At 41.2% G+C, this 15,245-nt stretch overlaps 1 protein-coding gene across 1 annotated transcript; it reads left to right on the forward strand.

The window, feature by feature from the left end:
• Positions 1-10,453: 10,453 nt before the first annotated feature.
• LOC123057068 (GRAS family protein RAD1-like) lies at positions 10,454-12,007 on the forward strand. The gene has a single exon (XM_044480228.1). It carries the CDS (start codon positions 10,454-10,456, stop codon positions 12,005-12,007), a length of 1,554 nt encoding a protein of 517 aa, XP_044336163.1.
• The last annotated feature ends 3,238 nt before the right edge of the window (positions 12,008-15,245 follow it).

Raw genomic sequence — 15,245 nt, forward strand, 5'->3', positions numbered from 1 at the left:
TTGCTGGCGGCGCTTGCGGACGTGCCAGCTTCATCGTCATGGCGGCAGGGAGATGCTCCCCCGCGCGTCGGTGCTCGTCGAGGAGACAGAGATTGTAGGCCAGGTTGGCCTGCGCCTGCCGGACCACGGCCTCCCGCTCTTCCAACACCATGTCAGTGTAGTGAGCCTGCGCCTCGCCCAAGGTGATGCCGACATGGGCTGGCGAGGAGGATGGCGTTGGCGCGTCCATTGGTTCATCCGCGACAATGTCCATCGAAGAGCTCGTCTGTCTGCTGGCCTCCTAGCCGGCCGCAATGGCAGCGATCTCCTTGTTCTGTTCGGGCGAGAGGCTTTCTCACCTAGCTTTGAAACTCGAGGAGGCCATGGCGGTTGTGGTGCCAAGAGGATATAGGGAGCGAAGGAGGTTAGATGCAACTGTTACCGGGCCTGGTGTTTAAATAGCGGCTGGATGGCAGGCCAGTCGGCGAGGTGCTTAATGGTGGGCGGCAGATGGACGGACGGGTAGCGCCGGAGCATGTGTCTCGGTAACCGCACATGATTAACGAAGGGAGGCAGGCGGACATGCTTTCATTTGAACACGTAGAAGGCGCGTACACCGGGAAGCCGCATGGGCGATGCTCTCGGTCGGCGTGCCGCTTCAATACCGGCTTCAGTAAGTGGTCGCGTCCCGCTCTGGACCGACATGAATGCGGCGCTAACACTTTGAAGCGGCGGTAACCAGTCTGCTTTGGAGAGGGTTTTGTGTGGTCCAGGGTTCTCGAGGTGTGCGTGTCAGTGGTCCACATGCCCACAAAGCCCCTTCCGGTTTGTAGGAAAAATGACGCCTGAACCGCCAAGCGATCGAATACAGGAGCGCGTTGGATGATTAAACACATCTGAAGCGCACAATTGGGATGGATGGGGACATATGTTAAGGGTCCGCGTTGGAGATGCCCCGACCAACTAACCCATAAATAATCTACCTACATGCATGTACATCCAACACTTGCACAATATCCCCTTGACGGCCACAAAATCTTGCCAGCATGCAATGCGCACACAATTATTTGCTGTGTGGTGAAGGAGAGCCGTGACGCTCTCAACTCCGTCCTGGAGACTATGACGTATCTTATCTCACTCATCATGAGGCCCTTCTACAACTGTAACATAGTAGAACTAGCTGCCTATCTAATGGTGGCCAAATATATTTATTTTCACTTTTCGCATTCATAGTACTTGCATATTATCAATCTATTGTATTACCTTTGCCTATGGTGCATATGTATGGCTTATGTGGTACACTGTTTAGGCAAGGTTTACTTGACACAACTTAGACAATTATGTGTTCCATATCCACAATTTCTTAACCAACCATGTCCTAAGTAAGTTGGATATGTTGGCAATGAAATACAACATTATTTAGAGTGATTAAATGATAATCATATACTATTGTGAGCAAGGTGGGAAGTATTGCACTATGTTCATTTCATTTTGGTGCAATTGGCAATATAGTACTCCATTAACTAAATAATATATTGCATTGGAATCATGGCACACAACAAAACAAACCATTCTGTCTAGTAGAATAATATTGAACAATGATTAATTAATGTACGTACCCATGGTATGTAAAAGAGAAAACTAACATATTAGATCTTTTCACGGCATGTGATTGGTCTAAACTGGCATATTCATCACTAGTGACGGTTGTGTACTTGTTGCTACTACTTGGCACTAGCTCCAGTGCATACTAGAATAGTTTCAATAATCGTTGCAAGTCATAGTGTAGCAAGAATTACTTATTTAAATTGTATTGTGAAAGCGACAATCGACCAATGTCTTTGCATGCCTCCGAAATGATCAACATCGTGGCCAAATATATCATCATTAATTAAATGTAACATGCACTATACATATGTATAGGTATCTTTGCTACTATTAAGACAACTAGAACCACTAGCTTACCTACCATAGATTTTGTGCTTGTGTATTATATGAACAATGCATGCTTGATTAGACATAGCAGCGTTCTATCATTTAGAAAAGGAGAGGTGATAATCTTGCTCTCTCTATTGATCGATCACTATCTCAATATGCTGTGCACAATCCATTGGATAACAAGCTAGCTGTTTTTCAGCCAATACTGAACAAAACGGAGGTATATGCTGCACAAGAAGAAAAAGCATTATGTTTTTCGCATATAATGTCTCTTTCAAATATATGTGACCATAAAAGATGTTGTTCTCATCATTGGTGTGCAAGTTACCAAGTGCTTCCAACAACTGGATTTACGATTTCACGCTCAAGGGTGCCACGCTTTACACGTAAATTTAATTGTTAGGTAGTGTATAAATGCTAGAAGTACAAAACAATAAGGTTATAATTGGATAAATCATAGTGTAACTAGTTTAATATTTTGGCTCTCACTTAAATAATATTTTTTTATTATTTCATCCATTTTTAGACAAGTTTCAACCCTAATTAATTATCAATGTAGTTTCATTTAGACTAAAAATATGAGATAAAAGTATTATGGTACTACCAGAATCAGCGATTTGGAGTGTCACTGCTACCCACCGCTAGATCTGCCAAATTCATTCGGCGATTGTGGACGGACCAAGGCACACCGGGCCATGGCCTGGTGCATGATGGCCGTGTGCAGCCATGCATCCTGCATGAGCCAGTAGCTACAATATATTGAAGCAGGCCGAAGGCCCGCTTTGATCCTGCATAGTCGAGAGCACATGAGACCAATTTAAATTCCTTCTTTGTCCTTCCATTCATGTAACTTTGTTCATGATCCCAGAAGGTTCAATTTCGAAGCTCACAACCTCGAAGCCTTCGCTTAGTGTAGGGTTTGGTCGGCACGTCTGGTTTAGCCAACTCTATGACCCTATAATGTAAACATTATATCTCGATGAGCAAAGCTTTGCGAGTTTGCCTACAAAAATGTGAGACCAATATAATTAAATTGGTTGATTTGGAAATGGACACAATGTCTAGTGTGGTTAGAGTTAGAATGACCGTGTCTTTGGCAACTGGTTTCCATTTGACGTTAGGACAAAAGTAAGTTATGTGTAAATAATTCCCTCAAAAAAGTTATGTGTAAATAATATAGTAAAATAACTCTCACAACTTTCCAAGGGGTTCCATGGTAACCCTACTCCTGGATCCACACATGGTTAAGTTTAAATTGACATACGATCGCTGCAAGACCCTTAGAGTAGGTCACAAACTAAGCATAAACGAGCTTAATCACCATCGTCTTAATTAATAATCACACTCGAACATAGCATGCGATTTTCTTCTTCTTGTAGAGCCTCGAAAGATGGTTACTATGCTTGCCAAAGTAGAACTTTGGCATATTCTATTGAGCTTGATGTAATTAGAAAAGTATGAGTATATGACAAATAGAGTCGTGTTGGACCAATTCTCATACCAAATCAAAATTCCATTCCATAGTATAGCTAGCATAAGAGAACTCATAAACTAGACAAATTCAGACTCATGTGCATCATGCATCGCCAAATTAATCTTTCTCTCTCATCGTGCTATACCAAACTACAAAGTTCTTTGAAAGCAACAAGACCAGGTCCTATAGGAGAAGATGTCCGAGGCCAAAAATAACGGTACGGAAGTTCTAGTCCTACATACGTACTCCCACAATACACATCAGCGTCGACCGACGCACACTTTTTTTCCTTCAAGAAAACAAAGTGAAGCTTACTTTTGTTTCTATTATACAATTGGTACTTTTCTATTACTTTTTTTCTTCTGAAATGTGTAGTTTTCTATACTTAATTTTACAATTTGTGAAACATCAGGACTCTGCTGTGCATTATTATTGATTTTCAAATAAGTAGAACAGAAAGTATTGTTCAACGATTAAAAGGATGGAAGAAAAAGAAAGGAAAAGAAAAGAGAAGAAAGCAAAACAAACTGTACAGAGATAATTACAAGAGAACAAAAGAACAAGTATCAACATCTTAACTATCTGAAATCCTGGACCCAGCCTTCAAATGCAGAGAATTTCTTTCTTTTGGCTGTGAATAAAATCCATTTTTAACTCCTTTTTGAACTTCTTTTGGCAATGGTATAAATTTGGAGTAACCCCTTTGAAAGATGTAGTCATTGCGTGTGGTCCAGATTACCCATGCAGCTAAAATGATAATCACCATTTGTACCACTAGTTTTCAGTCGTGCAGGCATAACTAAACCCGAATCATGCACACATACGGAGCTTCTACGCACAATCGATCACTAGAAGTTGAGCACTACGTAAGGTTGTACGTACGTAGGATACGAGCTTTGGATTTCATCGACAGAATGCATGGCACCAGTCACTAGCTTGTCAGTTCATCTCGATCGCATTCAGAGTACCAGACGTACGAGGATTAAGAACTACTACTAGTATATATATTAACGCACAAACAAAACAAGTACTAGGAGTTAATTAAGCTCGAACAAGGGTTGCTCCTCGATCGGAGGAGCTAGGGAGCGCGTGTGATAGATCGTGCATTACGCCCGGAGCAGGGTGCAGACGAGCAGACATGGCGTCCACGGTGACGTTAAGTTGAAAGGCCCATATCCTCGGCTAGTTTAATCTTCTCCGATCGAGCCAGCAAAACCCCGGCCTGATCGACCCACCGATCATCTATATAGCTGTGTTTTTTGTATACTATACCAGTAGTAGTAATTAAACCAGCAGCTAGCAGAGTGAGAGAGAAGAAAAGGTCGCCTGGCAGTGAAGCAATATATGGCCGGTGCGTGCGTGCGTGCTGATCGTGCGCGCGCGCGGCCACAAGGGACAATTACAGACGACCTTGTTCGTAACGAAGCGGCTACATCAGGCCGTCCCCATCGTTGCCTAGCTAATTAATCTGGCGAGATAGGATTCTATAGTCGTATGCTGCTAGCTATAGCTGGCCAGCTTCTCTCTCCAGCCAAGCAAAACCGGGCTAAAAAAGACGCGGCCGGGGAACATTTCCCGCCACAGACGCGATCAGCCACCTGTTTTTGTCAGTTACCATCACTAATGACAGTTTACCATCTGTCCAGAGGTTTATCTTCCTGTTTCACCCTGTGCATGGTTTTGTAATGGGAGGATATATATGAAAGCGGCTAGCTAGCTGATTCCTTTTGGTTGAGAGGTTTAATCCGAACAATGTTTCTTTCCTTGCTGATCCGTGTGTAACTGTAACCTCCGAACGTTCACTTTCACCAAGGAGCTAGTTTAAAAGCTAACCATCTCAATTATACATATGTAGAAGATCATTTACAGAAGAACTTTATATGTCAGCGATGATTGAGAATAAACACGGATTGCGACCCCTAGCTGTATCATAGACGGTTGATCGCTAATTAAACTGTCGGCAATTAGCTGTCTGCTGATGGTTGGTAGCTCGAAGGGTTGATAAAATAGTCATTTTATTACTACAAAACAACGGGCACACACAATAATTCAGTTGTAAATAAAATTAATCAGAGCTATTTATTCAGAATAAAACTTGACATGCACTATGGGAAAAACCTTGTTCGTGTGTCAGGCCTTTGGCGAATATCCCGGCCAATATACTCGGCAAAAAACAAAACTCAGCAAACAGGTGCTTTGCGGAGTGTTATACTCAGCAAAGAAAACACTTGACAAATAATTGTCTTTGCCGAGTGTTTTTTATGACACACTCGCCAAATAATTGAAAGCAATAAAGTGAAATGTGTTCATTTGGATTTTCAATAGCAAACTTTCGAATTCTGAGTTTATATTTTTAGGAAGCTAGCACTATATATAAGTATTGATTTTTCTTGAATTTATAGCTCACTTTCTATAAACATATAATTCACAATTGAATATTATATTCAGTAAATTGCTAGAAATGTTATTCATGTCTTAACATTAGCACATGGTTCCCAAAAAATGGCAACATTTGTTATATTAACACAATGTAATATGTTCCATATGGGAAAAATTAGGGATGTTTTAGATTGAAATTTATTGGTACGTTTAAATTATTTAGTGCATTTCAAGGTGTTTAACATATATAATTAAAATTGAACTGTAAGTGCATGAGAAAGTTGTGTTCCAAAATTCTATTTGTGTTCTTGAGTCTAAGTTCAGGCATTATAAAGAAAATAAGAGGAATTCCAAACATTGGGGTGCCAAGACTCGACCCCGAACAAGGACCTTATTATTTATTTAATTCTGAAAAATGCAAGCAAAGTATGAAAAAATGAAACCTAGCATGGTGTCATGATATGATCCCTAGAAGATGAGTAAAAAATAAATAAGGTTTCTGAAAAGTTGTAACATACAGTGGTTAGAAAATGGCACCACCTCCGAGGAAGAATCAAGGTTTCGAGATGGAACGGGTCAGGCTTATAGGCGAAGTGGCCGTTGCTTTGTCGGTTGACCTTGAATTTTTTTATACAATCCACATACACCATTACATGTTCCATGTCAAATTAAGTTTGGCATTTTTTTGGGTCTGTGTGCTATATTTAACTCATTCGGTGCATTTGCTAGGCATTTAACAGATAGTTAAATTTGAAGTGTAAATGGGTGAAAAAGACGAAAATTTTGGGTTGAAAAAATAAATCCTATTTTTTTCTCGAGTCTATGTTTTTGGCCTATAAAAATAAGATGATGTGATTTATTGGTTTTTAAATTCTAGAAAATGCAAACAAAATCTGAAAAACATGAAACCTCGCAAGCTGTTGTTATATGATCCCTAGAAGATGCGGTAATAATTTTCTTATTTTTCAGAAACATCCAGCATACACTGCTTAGAAACTCGACCGTCTTCAAGTATGGATCATAGTTTCAAGACGGAATGTGTCAGGTTCTAAGGCGAAGCAACTGTCGTTTCATCCATTGGTCTTGAATATTGTTCTATACATAAGATACACCAATGCATATGTTCCGTGTCAAAATTTGGCAATTTTTTAAGTTAGTTATTTTATATTTATGTCATCTGGTGCATTTCTAGGCACTTAGTGAATATAATTAAATTGAACTGCAAGTGGGTTAAAAACTTGTCAAAATTGGGTTAGAAATTATATTTGTGTTAATTAGTCTCTTTTAGGCCTTATCCAAGAAAAATAAATTCCAACATCAAGGTGCTAGGATTCGACGCCATACATGGAGTTTATTGATTTTATAGTTCAAAAAATACATAAAAAGTCTGAAAACATGAAACCTGGATTGATGTCATCATATTATCTGTAGAGGCAATGTTTAAAATTTGACAATTTTTGCACGATTTGTAACGTACTCTACCTAGAAATTGTACCATCTCAAAGGAAAAATATAGGTTTTGAGAGAGAGAGAGAGAGAGAGAGAGAGAGAGCAAGAGCTCTTGCCTGGCCAGGTGTTGTATTTAGTAGGGCAAGACATGTTCTCCAGGGTGTTTTGATTCCAAAATACATGTTCATTGATCATGTCAACCTGAGAGAGAGAGAGAGAGAGAAAGAGAATTATGTTTGAAGGTGAAGCGACCCATGATTCATCCATTGGACTTGTAATTTTTCATACACACAATATACACCATTACATGTTCCATGTCAAAATTTTAGAGATTTCTTTTCTATATTTATGTCATTTAGTATATTTCTAGTAATTTTTAATAAAATTATAAAATGAACTATTAGTGCATGAAAAGTTTGCAAAATTGATTGAAAAATCCTATTTGTGTTCTTGAGTCTATGTTTAGAAGTTATCCAAGAAAAAAGATTAATTACAAACATCATGGTGCCAGGACTCCATGCTGGACATGGAGTTTATTGGGTTTTTAATTCAACAAAATGCAAATAAATTCTGAAAATAATGAAACCTGACATGGTGTCACTATAGTATCTCTGGAGGTTGTGGTCAAAACTTTAGAAAGATTTCGCAAATAATGTGGCATATACTACTTAGAAACTGGACCATCTCCAAAGCAGAAGTGGCCGCTGATTCATTTGTTCGACTTGATTTTTTTTACTATACTCAAGATGCACAATTACATGGTCTATGCCAAAAACTGGCATTCTATGGGTTTGTTTGCTATATTTACGTCATTTAGTGCATTTGTAGGCATTTAGTGAATACAATTAAAATTTGAACTACAAGTGCCTCAAAAAGTTGGCCGAATTGATTGAAAAATTCTCTTGAGTTTCCGGTCTCTATTTACGCCGTATCCACGAAAAAAAGTGTTCCTAATATAAGGGTGCCAGAACTCGATGCCAAACATAGAGTTTAGTGCTTTTTCATTCTAGAAAAAATGCAAACGAAGTATGAAAAATATGAAACTTGTGGACTCCACTTCGAACATGGCACTTGATGTTTGAAAATTGTCGTGTTTCATATTTCGTTTACAAATTTTTAGTATTAAAACACAATAAGCTCCATGTTCGGGGTAGAGTCTCCACACCCCTGCTGTTTGAAATTTCTCTTCTTTGCTTGTATGAGGCATAAAGTAGACCCAACGATATAAGTAGGATTTTCAACAAAAAATTTCCACATTTTTTATGTACTTGCAGTTCAAAATTTCAATTTTATCCTTTAAATGCTTAGAAATGCACCAGATGACCCCCCCCCCCCCACACACACACACTACATATTTTTGACATGAAATAACAAATAAGTAATGGTGTATGTTGACTGTATAAAAAAATAATTCAAGTTCAACCGACGAAGAAGCGACCGCTTCTCCTTCATTGGAGATGTTCCAGTTTCTAAGCAGTGCACGCCAAACTTTTGTGAAATCTTGTGAATTTTTTTCCACAACCTCTAGGGATCATATAATGACACCATGTCAGGTTTCATGTTTTTCAGACTTAGTTGCATTTTCGGAATGAAAAAACCAATAAGCTCTACATTTGGGGTCAAGTCTTGACACTCTGACCTTTAGAATTTCCTCTTTTTTCGCTGAATACGACCGAAACATAGACTCAAGAACACCAATAGGATTTGTAACCAAATTTTGTCAACCTTTTCATGCATGCACTTGATGTTCAAATTTAATTATAATCACTCCTTCTCAAAATATAAGACACATTTGACTTTATACGATCTTTGATGCATGATTTTGACCATTAATATGTACCAAAATACATGGGTTAATCATCTTATTTGTTTTGCAAAAAAAATATCCTATTACATATATCTTTATAATAACTTTGTGGGCATACAATAAGTGAAAAGTATAGTTCAAGTTGTGCGAGGAAGACCAAAGTAGTCAACGTGCGCCTTATATTTTAGGAAGGAGGGAGTATCTGTTAAATGCCTAGAAATTCACTAATGACTTAATATAGCAAAAATAATATGTAAAGCATCCCTATTTTTACCCACACGGAACATATTACATGTTACCATTGCCAAATTTTGGCAGTTTTCTGGAACCTTTTGCTAATTTTAAGACATGAAATACATTTCTAGCTATTTACGGAATAATATTCAATTTTGAACTATACATTCAAGAAAATTGATATTTGGATTTTCAATATATATGTACCTCCATTCAGAAAGATAAACTCAAAATTAAAAAAAATTCCTATGGAAAATCCAAACGAACGCATGCATGTTGATTTTTCATTGTCTGATGAGTGTCTTAGGAAAAAAAACTCGGCAAAGAATATGTTTGCCGAGTTCCCTTTTTTTTGTCAAGTGTTTTATCTGGGACACTTGGCAAACACCTTTTTTGCTGAGTGCCTGATGAAATGCACTTGTCAAGGTTTTTCCCGTAGTGTAACAAAATCTTATCTTCTCTCTATGATCGATGGTGAGAGTTGTGGTATCATGATACGTTCAATAGTAACAAGTTTCGTAAACCATTTGTGATGAAGGGTTTGTAATAGAATTTTGCACACCACCGGTTCATAAATAAGTGATGTTTTGACACACTTGCCGTCATATTAAACTATGACCATCAATATTATTTTAAATACTTAAATTTGAAAAAAAAAACACGCCTATATGGGTTTGTCTCAACGGTTGTTTCTAAAATATCAATTTCTTTTCGTTTAACACACTGCAATAAGGAGTTAGTACATCCTAAAAACCTTATCAATCTGAAGAGGTGGTGAGAACTAGGCTGTAGCCTAGTGGCAAGGGAGTTCGAATCCTGTCGGGAGCAAATTTCTGGTCCCTCACCCGGGGTGGGCTTCTATAAAAATATGTCGTGGGTGCTAGTGCTCATGATCTTAAAAAAAAAATTGAAGAGGTGATTTATTTCGTGCATTAGAGTGAGTTATACGAAATCTGGTTTCTAATTAAAAAAGTTGAGTTTTATATAACAGAGACATTGTTTTAGACGAGATCGATGAATTAATTAACTTCACCACCTCGCACATCGTATATATACTCGTATCAACCCAGCGCAGGCAGATATGTGCCTATATATAGAGGTTGATTGAATCCGGTAACAAGTTAAAATTAGGTAGGTCCTTTGCGCTGCAACAAGACCTAATTCACTATCCAGTTCATCACACACACGCGTAAATGGTGGGCATGGCACGCAACCCCTTCCCTACTTCATGGCAAACACAGGAAGGTGCTTCAATCTGCACTAATCAAGAACTAGACTACGAGCATCCTCACTACCTCGGGATTGAGGAGGTAGCGCTCGACGGCGTCGAGCTGGAGCTCGGCCCCCGGGCTCCCAAGGCGACCAAGGTCGACTACCTCAGCTCGCCGTACAACGCCTCATGGCCGCCTGCGCAGGCCGACTTCGAGTCGTCGCGCGTCAGGAAGACGAAGCAGTTCCGCGACGTCCTTGAGACATGCAAGCAGAAGGTAGAGGCCATGGAGGCTTTGGAGCACTCGCCGCCGGTGTCCGGTGGTGGGTTCGAGGAACAAGCAGGCGAGGCTGTGGTCGCTGTGGGTGACGTCGGGGGTGGTGGCGGTGGCAGCGGGGCTGACGGTATGCGGCTCGTGCAGCTACTTGTTGCCTGCGCCGAGGCGGTGGCCTGTCGCGACCGCGCACAGGCTGCGGCGCTGCTGCGGGAGCTCCAGGTCGGCGCGCCAGTGCACGGCACGGCGTTCCAGCGCGTCGCGTCGTGCTTCGTGCAGGGCCTTGCGGACCGGCTGGCCTTGGCGCACCCACCGGCGCTGGGGCCGGCGAGCATGGCGTTCAGCGTCCCGCGGTCGTCGTGCCTTGACGGAGCTCGCGGCGAGGCGCTCGCCGTGGCGTACGAGCTGTGCCCGTACCTGCGCTTCGCGCACTTCGTGGCGAACGCGTCCATCCTGGAAGCTTTCGATGGAGAGAGCAACGTCCACGTGGTTGACCTCGGCATGACAATGGGCCTGAACCGCGGCCACCAGTGGCGCGCCCTGCTAGACGGCCTTGCCACGCGGGCCGGCGGCAAGCCGGCACGCGTGCGCGTCACCGGCGTCGGCGCCCGCGTGGACACCATGAGGGCTGTCGGGCGCGAGATCGAGGCGTACGCGGAGGAGCTCGGGATGTGCCTCGAGTTCAGGGCCGTCGACCGCACCCTGGAGAGCCTCCACGTCGACGACCTGTGCATCGATGCCCACGAGGCCGTCGCCATCAACAGCGTCCTGGAGCTGCACTGCGTGGTGAAGGAGAGCCGCGGCGCGCTCAACTCCGTGCTGCAGACCATCCGCAAGCTCTCGCCCAAGGCGTTCGTGCTCGTGGAGCAGGACGCCGGCCACAACGGGCCATTCTTCCTGGGGCGGTTCATGGAGGCGCTTCACTACTACGCGGCTCTGTTCGATGCGCTGGACGCGGCTCTCCCGCGCTACGACGCCAGGCGTGCGCGTGTGGAGCAGTTCCACTATGGCGCCGAGATACGCAACGTGGTCGGGTGCGAGGGCGCGGCGCGCGTGGAGCGGCACGAGCGCGCGGACCAGTGGCGGCGCCGCATGAGCCGCGCCGGCTTCCAGTCCCTGCCGATCAAGATGGCGGCCAAGGCGCGGGAGTGGCTGGAGGAGAAGGCCGGCGGCAGCGGGTACACGGTGGCCGAGGAGAAGGGGTGCCTCGTGCTTGGATGGAAGGGCAAGCCCGTCATCGCCGCCTCGTGCTGGAAATGCTAGAGACACTGATCACAGCCTCTCGCCGGCCGGACACTTTTGCGGACCACTTCAGAATGTTCACAATATCCATGAATGGACTGGATGTGAGATTGTGAGGTGATGAGGTGAGAGGCGGGGAAGAAAGTATACCTACATATGGGATTGAGTGGATAAATAAAGAGAAGCTCACAGGAGGATTATGCGTAGAGGATGTTCAAGGTATATTACGTGTGCTTGAACACTTGTATAAATTATTATTATAAGGCCCTCCACATAGTGATCGTACCGCTTGACAATTTTTGTATAGGTATTCTGGCTGATCGATATAATTCCTTTCAAAACTTTTTCATTGTCTCTTGATTTTAATTTTAAGAAAGTGTAAATACTACTCCCTCACGTTCCAAGTGTCTCAAGCTTAGTGCTTTGCACTAAGCTTAGCACTAAGCTTGAGACACTTATTTTGAGATGGAGGGAGTACTTTTTACACTGCAAATGTGATGATTTTGTTATACGTCTCGGTTATCTTTGAGTTTTTTTAAGATTTATTACGGTATCATGGTACTCCATGAGTGTGGTTTAGAATACCTACTAAATCCAGCCATTCATATTGAAGTGCACTATAAACTTTTTGTATTTCGTGTTCGTTTAACCTCTGTCCACTAAGTTTTTTTAAACAACCGCTCCTAACTGTTGAACATTAATCTAGAGGCATATTGCCCAATTCGCCATGCTCCATTAAGTGGCCCACGGAAGGTAAAACTAGCGTGATTATAAATTCTGATTGGATCACCAGTATTTTATGATCTTGTGTTTCTTCTTACCCTTAGTGCAAATTGGTCTCAACCGAACAAGAGATATCCATCGCTAGAAGAAGTGGAGTCTCAACAGCCGATAACTAGGTATGCACTTGCGCAAGAGAGAACGATGATGCCACTATAAGCATGGTCGTTGTTCTTGCCAAAAAGAAGTTCAATTAATATAGATTGGAGGGAGTAACAAATAAAATCTCTTCCATATCCATATCACAGATTTGAGGATTACAAATCTTACAAGAAAAATCTATTGACGATACTCAATTTGAAACAATTTTGTTTTGAGTTGTAAACTCTGTTGTTGAAATACACAGGGCAAAACACGGAGTCACGGACGCTCACATACATGCCCATACATTCATAAGTTATAAACTTCTCGAGAAAATATCTATACCTCTTGATCTCTAATGTCTTTCTTATCATGTAATTAAACACCTACATAAGCATATTAAGTTGATTACCAGCCACTTTGGACATACTGAAAATGACGTTCTTCCATTTGCGAGTGGTAATATGTTTGTTCAATATTATAAGATAAGATGATATATTGTTATTTAATTTATATGATAAGATGGAACTATTTCCTATAAGAAGAGACACACTTGTTAGTAATTTAAGTTTATAACATAAGATGCTAGTATGAGATAAGATGCTGCTGATTTGCTATCTTTACATTCAACTAATCAGTTAATATGCTATCGGTTTGTTGTTGTTAAGTTGAACTGATGCCATTGTTAGATAAGATGCAGCCATTAGTAATTTAATTTTATAACGTAAGATGTTGTAAGATAAGAGCTGATGTTTTGCTATTGTTACATCCAACTACTTTTTACCAGGACATCCAACTTACTAAAATAAAATGCTAGCGGTTTGTTAAATTTCGTCATTGTTGAAACTTTAATTCATTTAATTAATATAAGATTCTATATTTGTGTTGTGTGCATGAGTTTAGTAGACATGCCTTAGTACTATACTAAATATCTAGTTTAGCCATATGAGGGTATTCCACAATTCCCTCTATCCATGTTAAAATGTTATAAACAAAATCCTACTCCGTCCATTTTAGTCATCCCTTCCTCACCCTAACCTCATATGGTCGATTTACTAAATATTTTTGTTGCCTCCCTTATTCCTCTCCCATTTATATAGATTGTCATTTCCTTCTCCCCTCGCATGTCGACATATTATCTCTTCCCTTGCTTAGTTGATTCTTTTCTAAATAGGGTGCTTATACTGTACAAGCATAGTTGTTTACCAACATATGTCATGTCTATGTTATGTGTTTCCCACTTCTATACTCCACTGCTAGCATCCTTGCTTTTAAATATCTTTATTAATTTGTACCATATGTACGCCAATATGTATGGCATTTTTATTACAGTCGAACCAATTTGGTTCTACAGTTGAAACCCTAGCCGACGGAGGAAGCGAAGCTCCATTTTTTAGCTCGTGTTTCCGCAGGTTCACCTCCTTTCCGGTGGCCACTTCAGCGCTAGGAGACGAGGGGAACCATAGAACAAAGATGGAGTGTAGTCTAAGTTTTTTATGCTACTTTTATGTGTCCAAGCCGACGACGGTTCGATGGTGGAGGCAACTTCGTAAGGAATAGAAGTACCAATCATCATAGTTGACACGCCACGCGTTGGGAAGTTTATGGTGTTATCGTCCCACGGATCTAGATCTGGTGAGTTATCATTTGATGCTTCGGCCTGTCAGGATCGTGGTAATGTCAAGTCTTGAGTTTGAATTTGGTCTACTCAGCGGTTCTCCTATTTCACTATTTTGTGTTTTTGATCTTCTTCCCCGATAATACGGCATGAAGCAACGAGTAAACAACCTACTTCGAAAGGAGCGTCTCCCCCATCCACAATGTGTTCAACGATCTTATGTTCTCACCCATTGGGATGGGCGGCTTATGCGGCTTTTGAAATCCTACAAAGTTAGTCCAACTTGTGCAGTTTTATGTCCTCTAGCCTTTTCACTGGAGGCTTGATGAGAAGTGAAAATTAAATCCATAGAGGTAGAGACAATGAATTCAAAGAACTTCAATGTAACTTTTGGTTGTATTAGAGATCTTTTTTGCCCGACTGTGGTTCAGTTTCTTTGATCTGATGTAATTTGGTTATTTAATGAATAAAAGTTGGAATTTTTCTAAAATTATATGGTCTCCTTATTGTATATTTCGATGAGGCTGTTGTGCTCACTCAGGCGTCAAATCTTCCTGTATAGGGCAAGGCAGAGAAGCATGCATCTAGGCGGCTAGTATCTTGGGAGATTAAGATACGCCAACATGGTTCTCCTTTTCCATTTTTGCACTGCATCCTTCCGAAAGGCAAAGGCAACGAGATAATAAATAAAGTGACGAGTTTTCTATTTCCTTACCAAATTGTAATCTATGTTTCATGGCTTGGATATAATATTGGTTATGAACTTCATAATATATATTG

This window comes from Triticum aestivum, chromosome 3A (assembly GCF_018294505.1).
Source record: "Triticum aestivum cultivar Chinese Spring chromosome 3A, IWGSC CS RefSeq v2.1, whole genome shotgun sequence".
NCBI lineage: Eukaryota > Viridiplantae > Streptophyta > Magnoliopsida > Poales > Poaceae > Triticum > Triticum aestivum.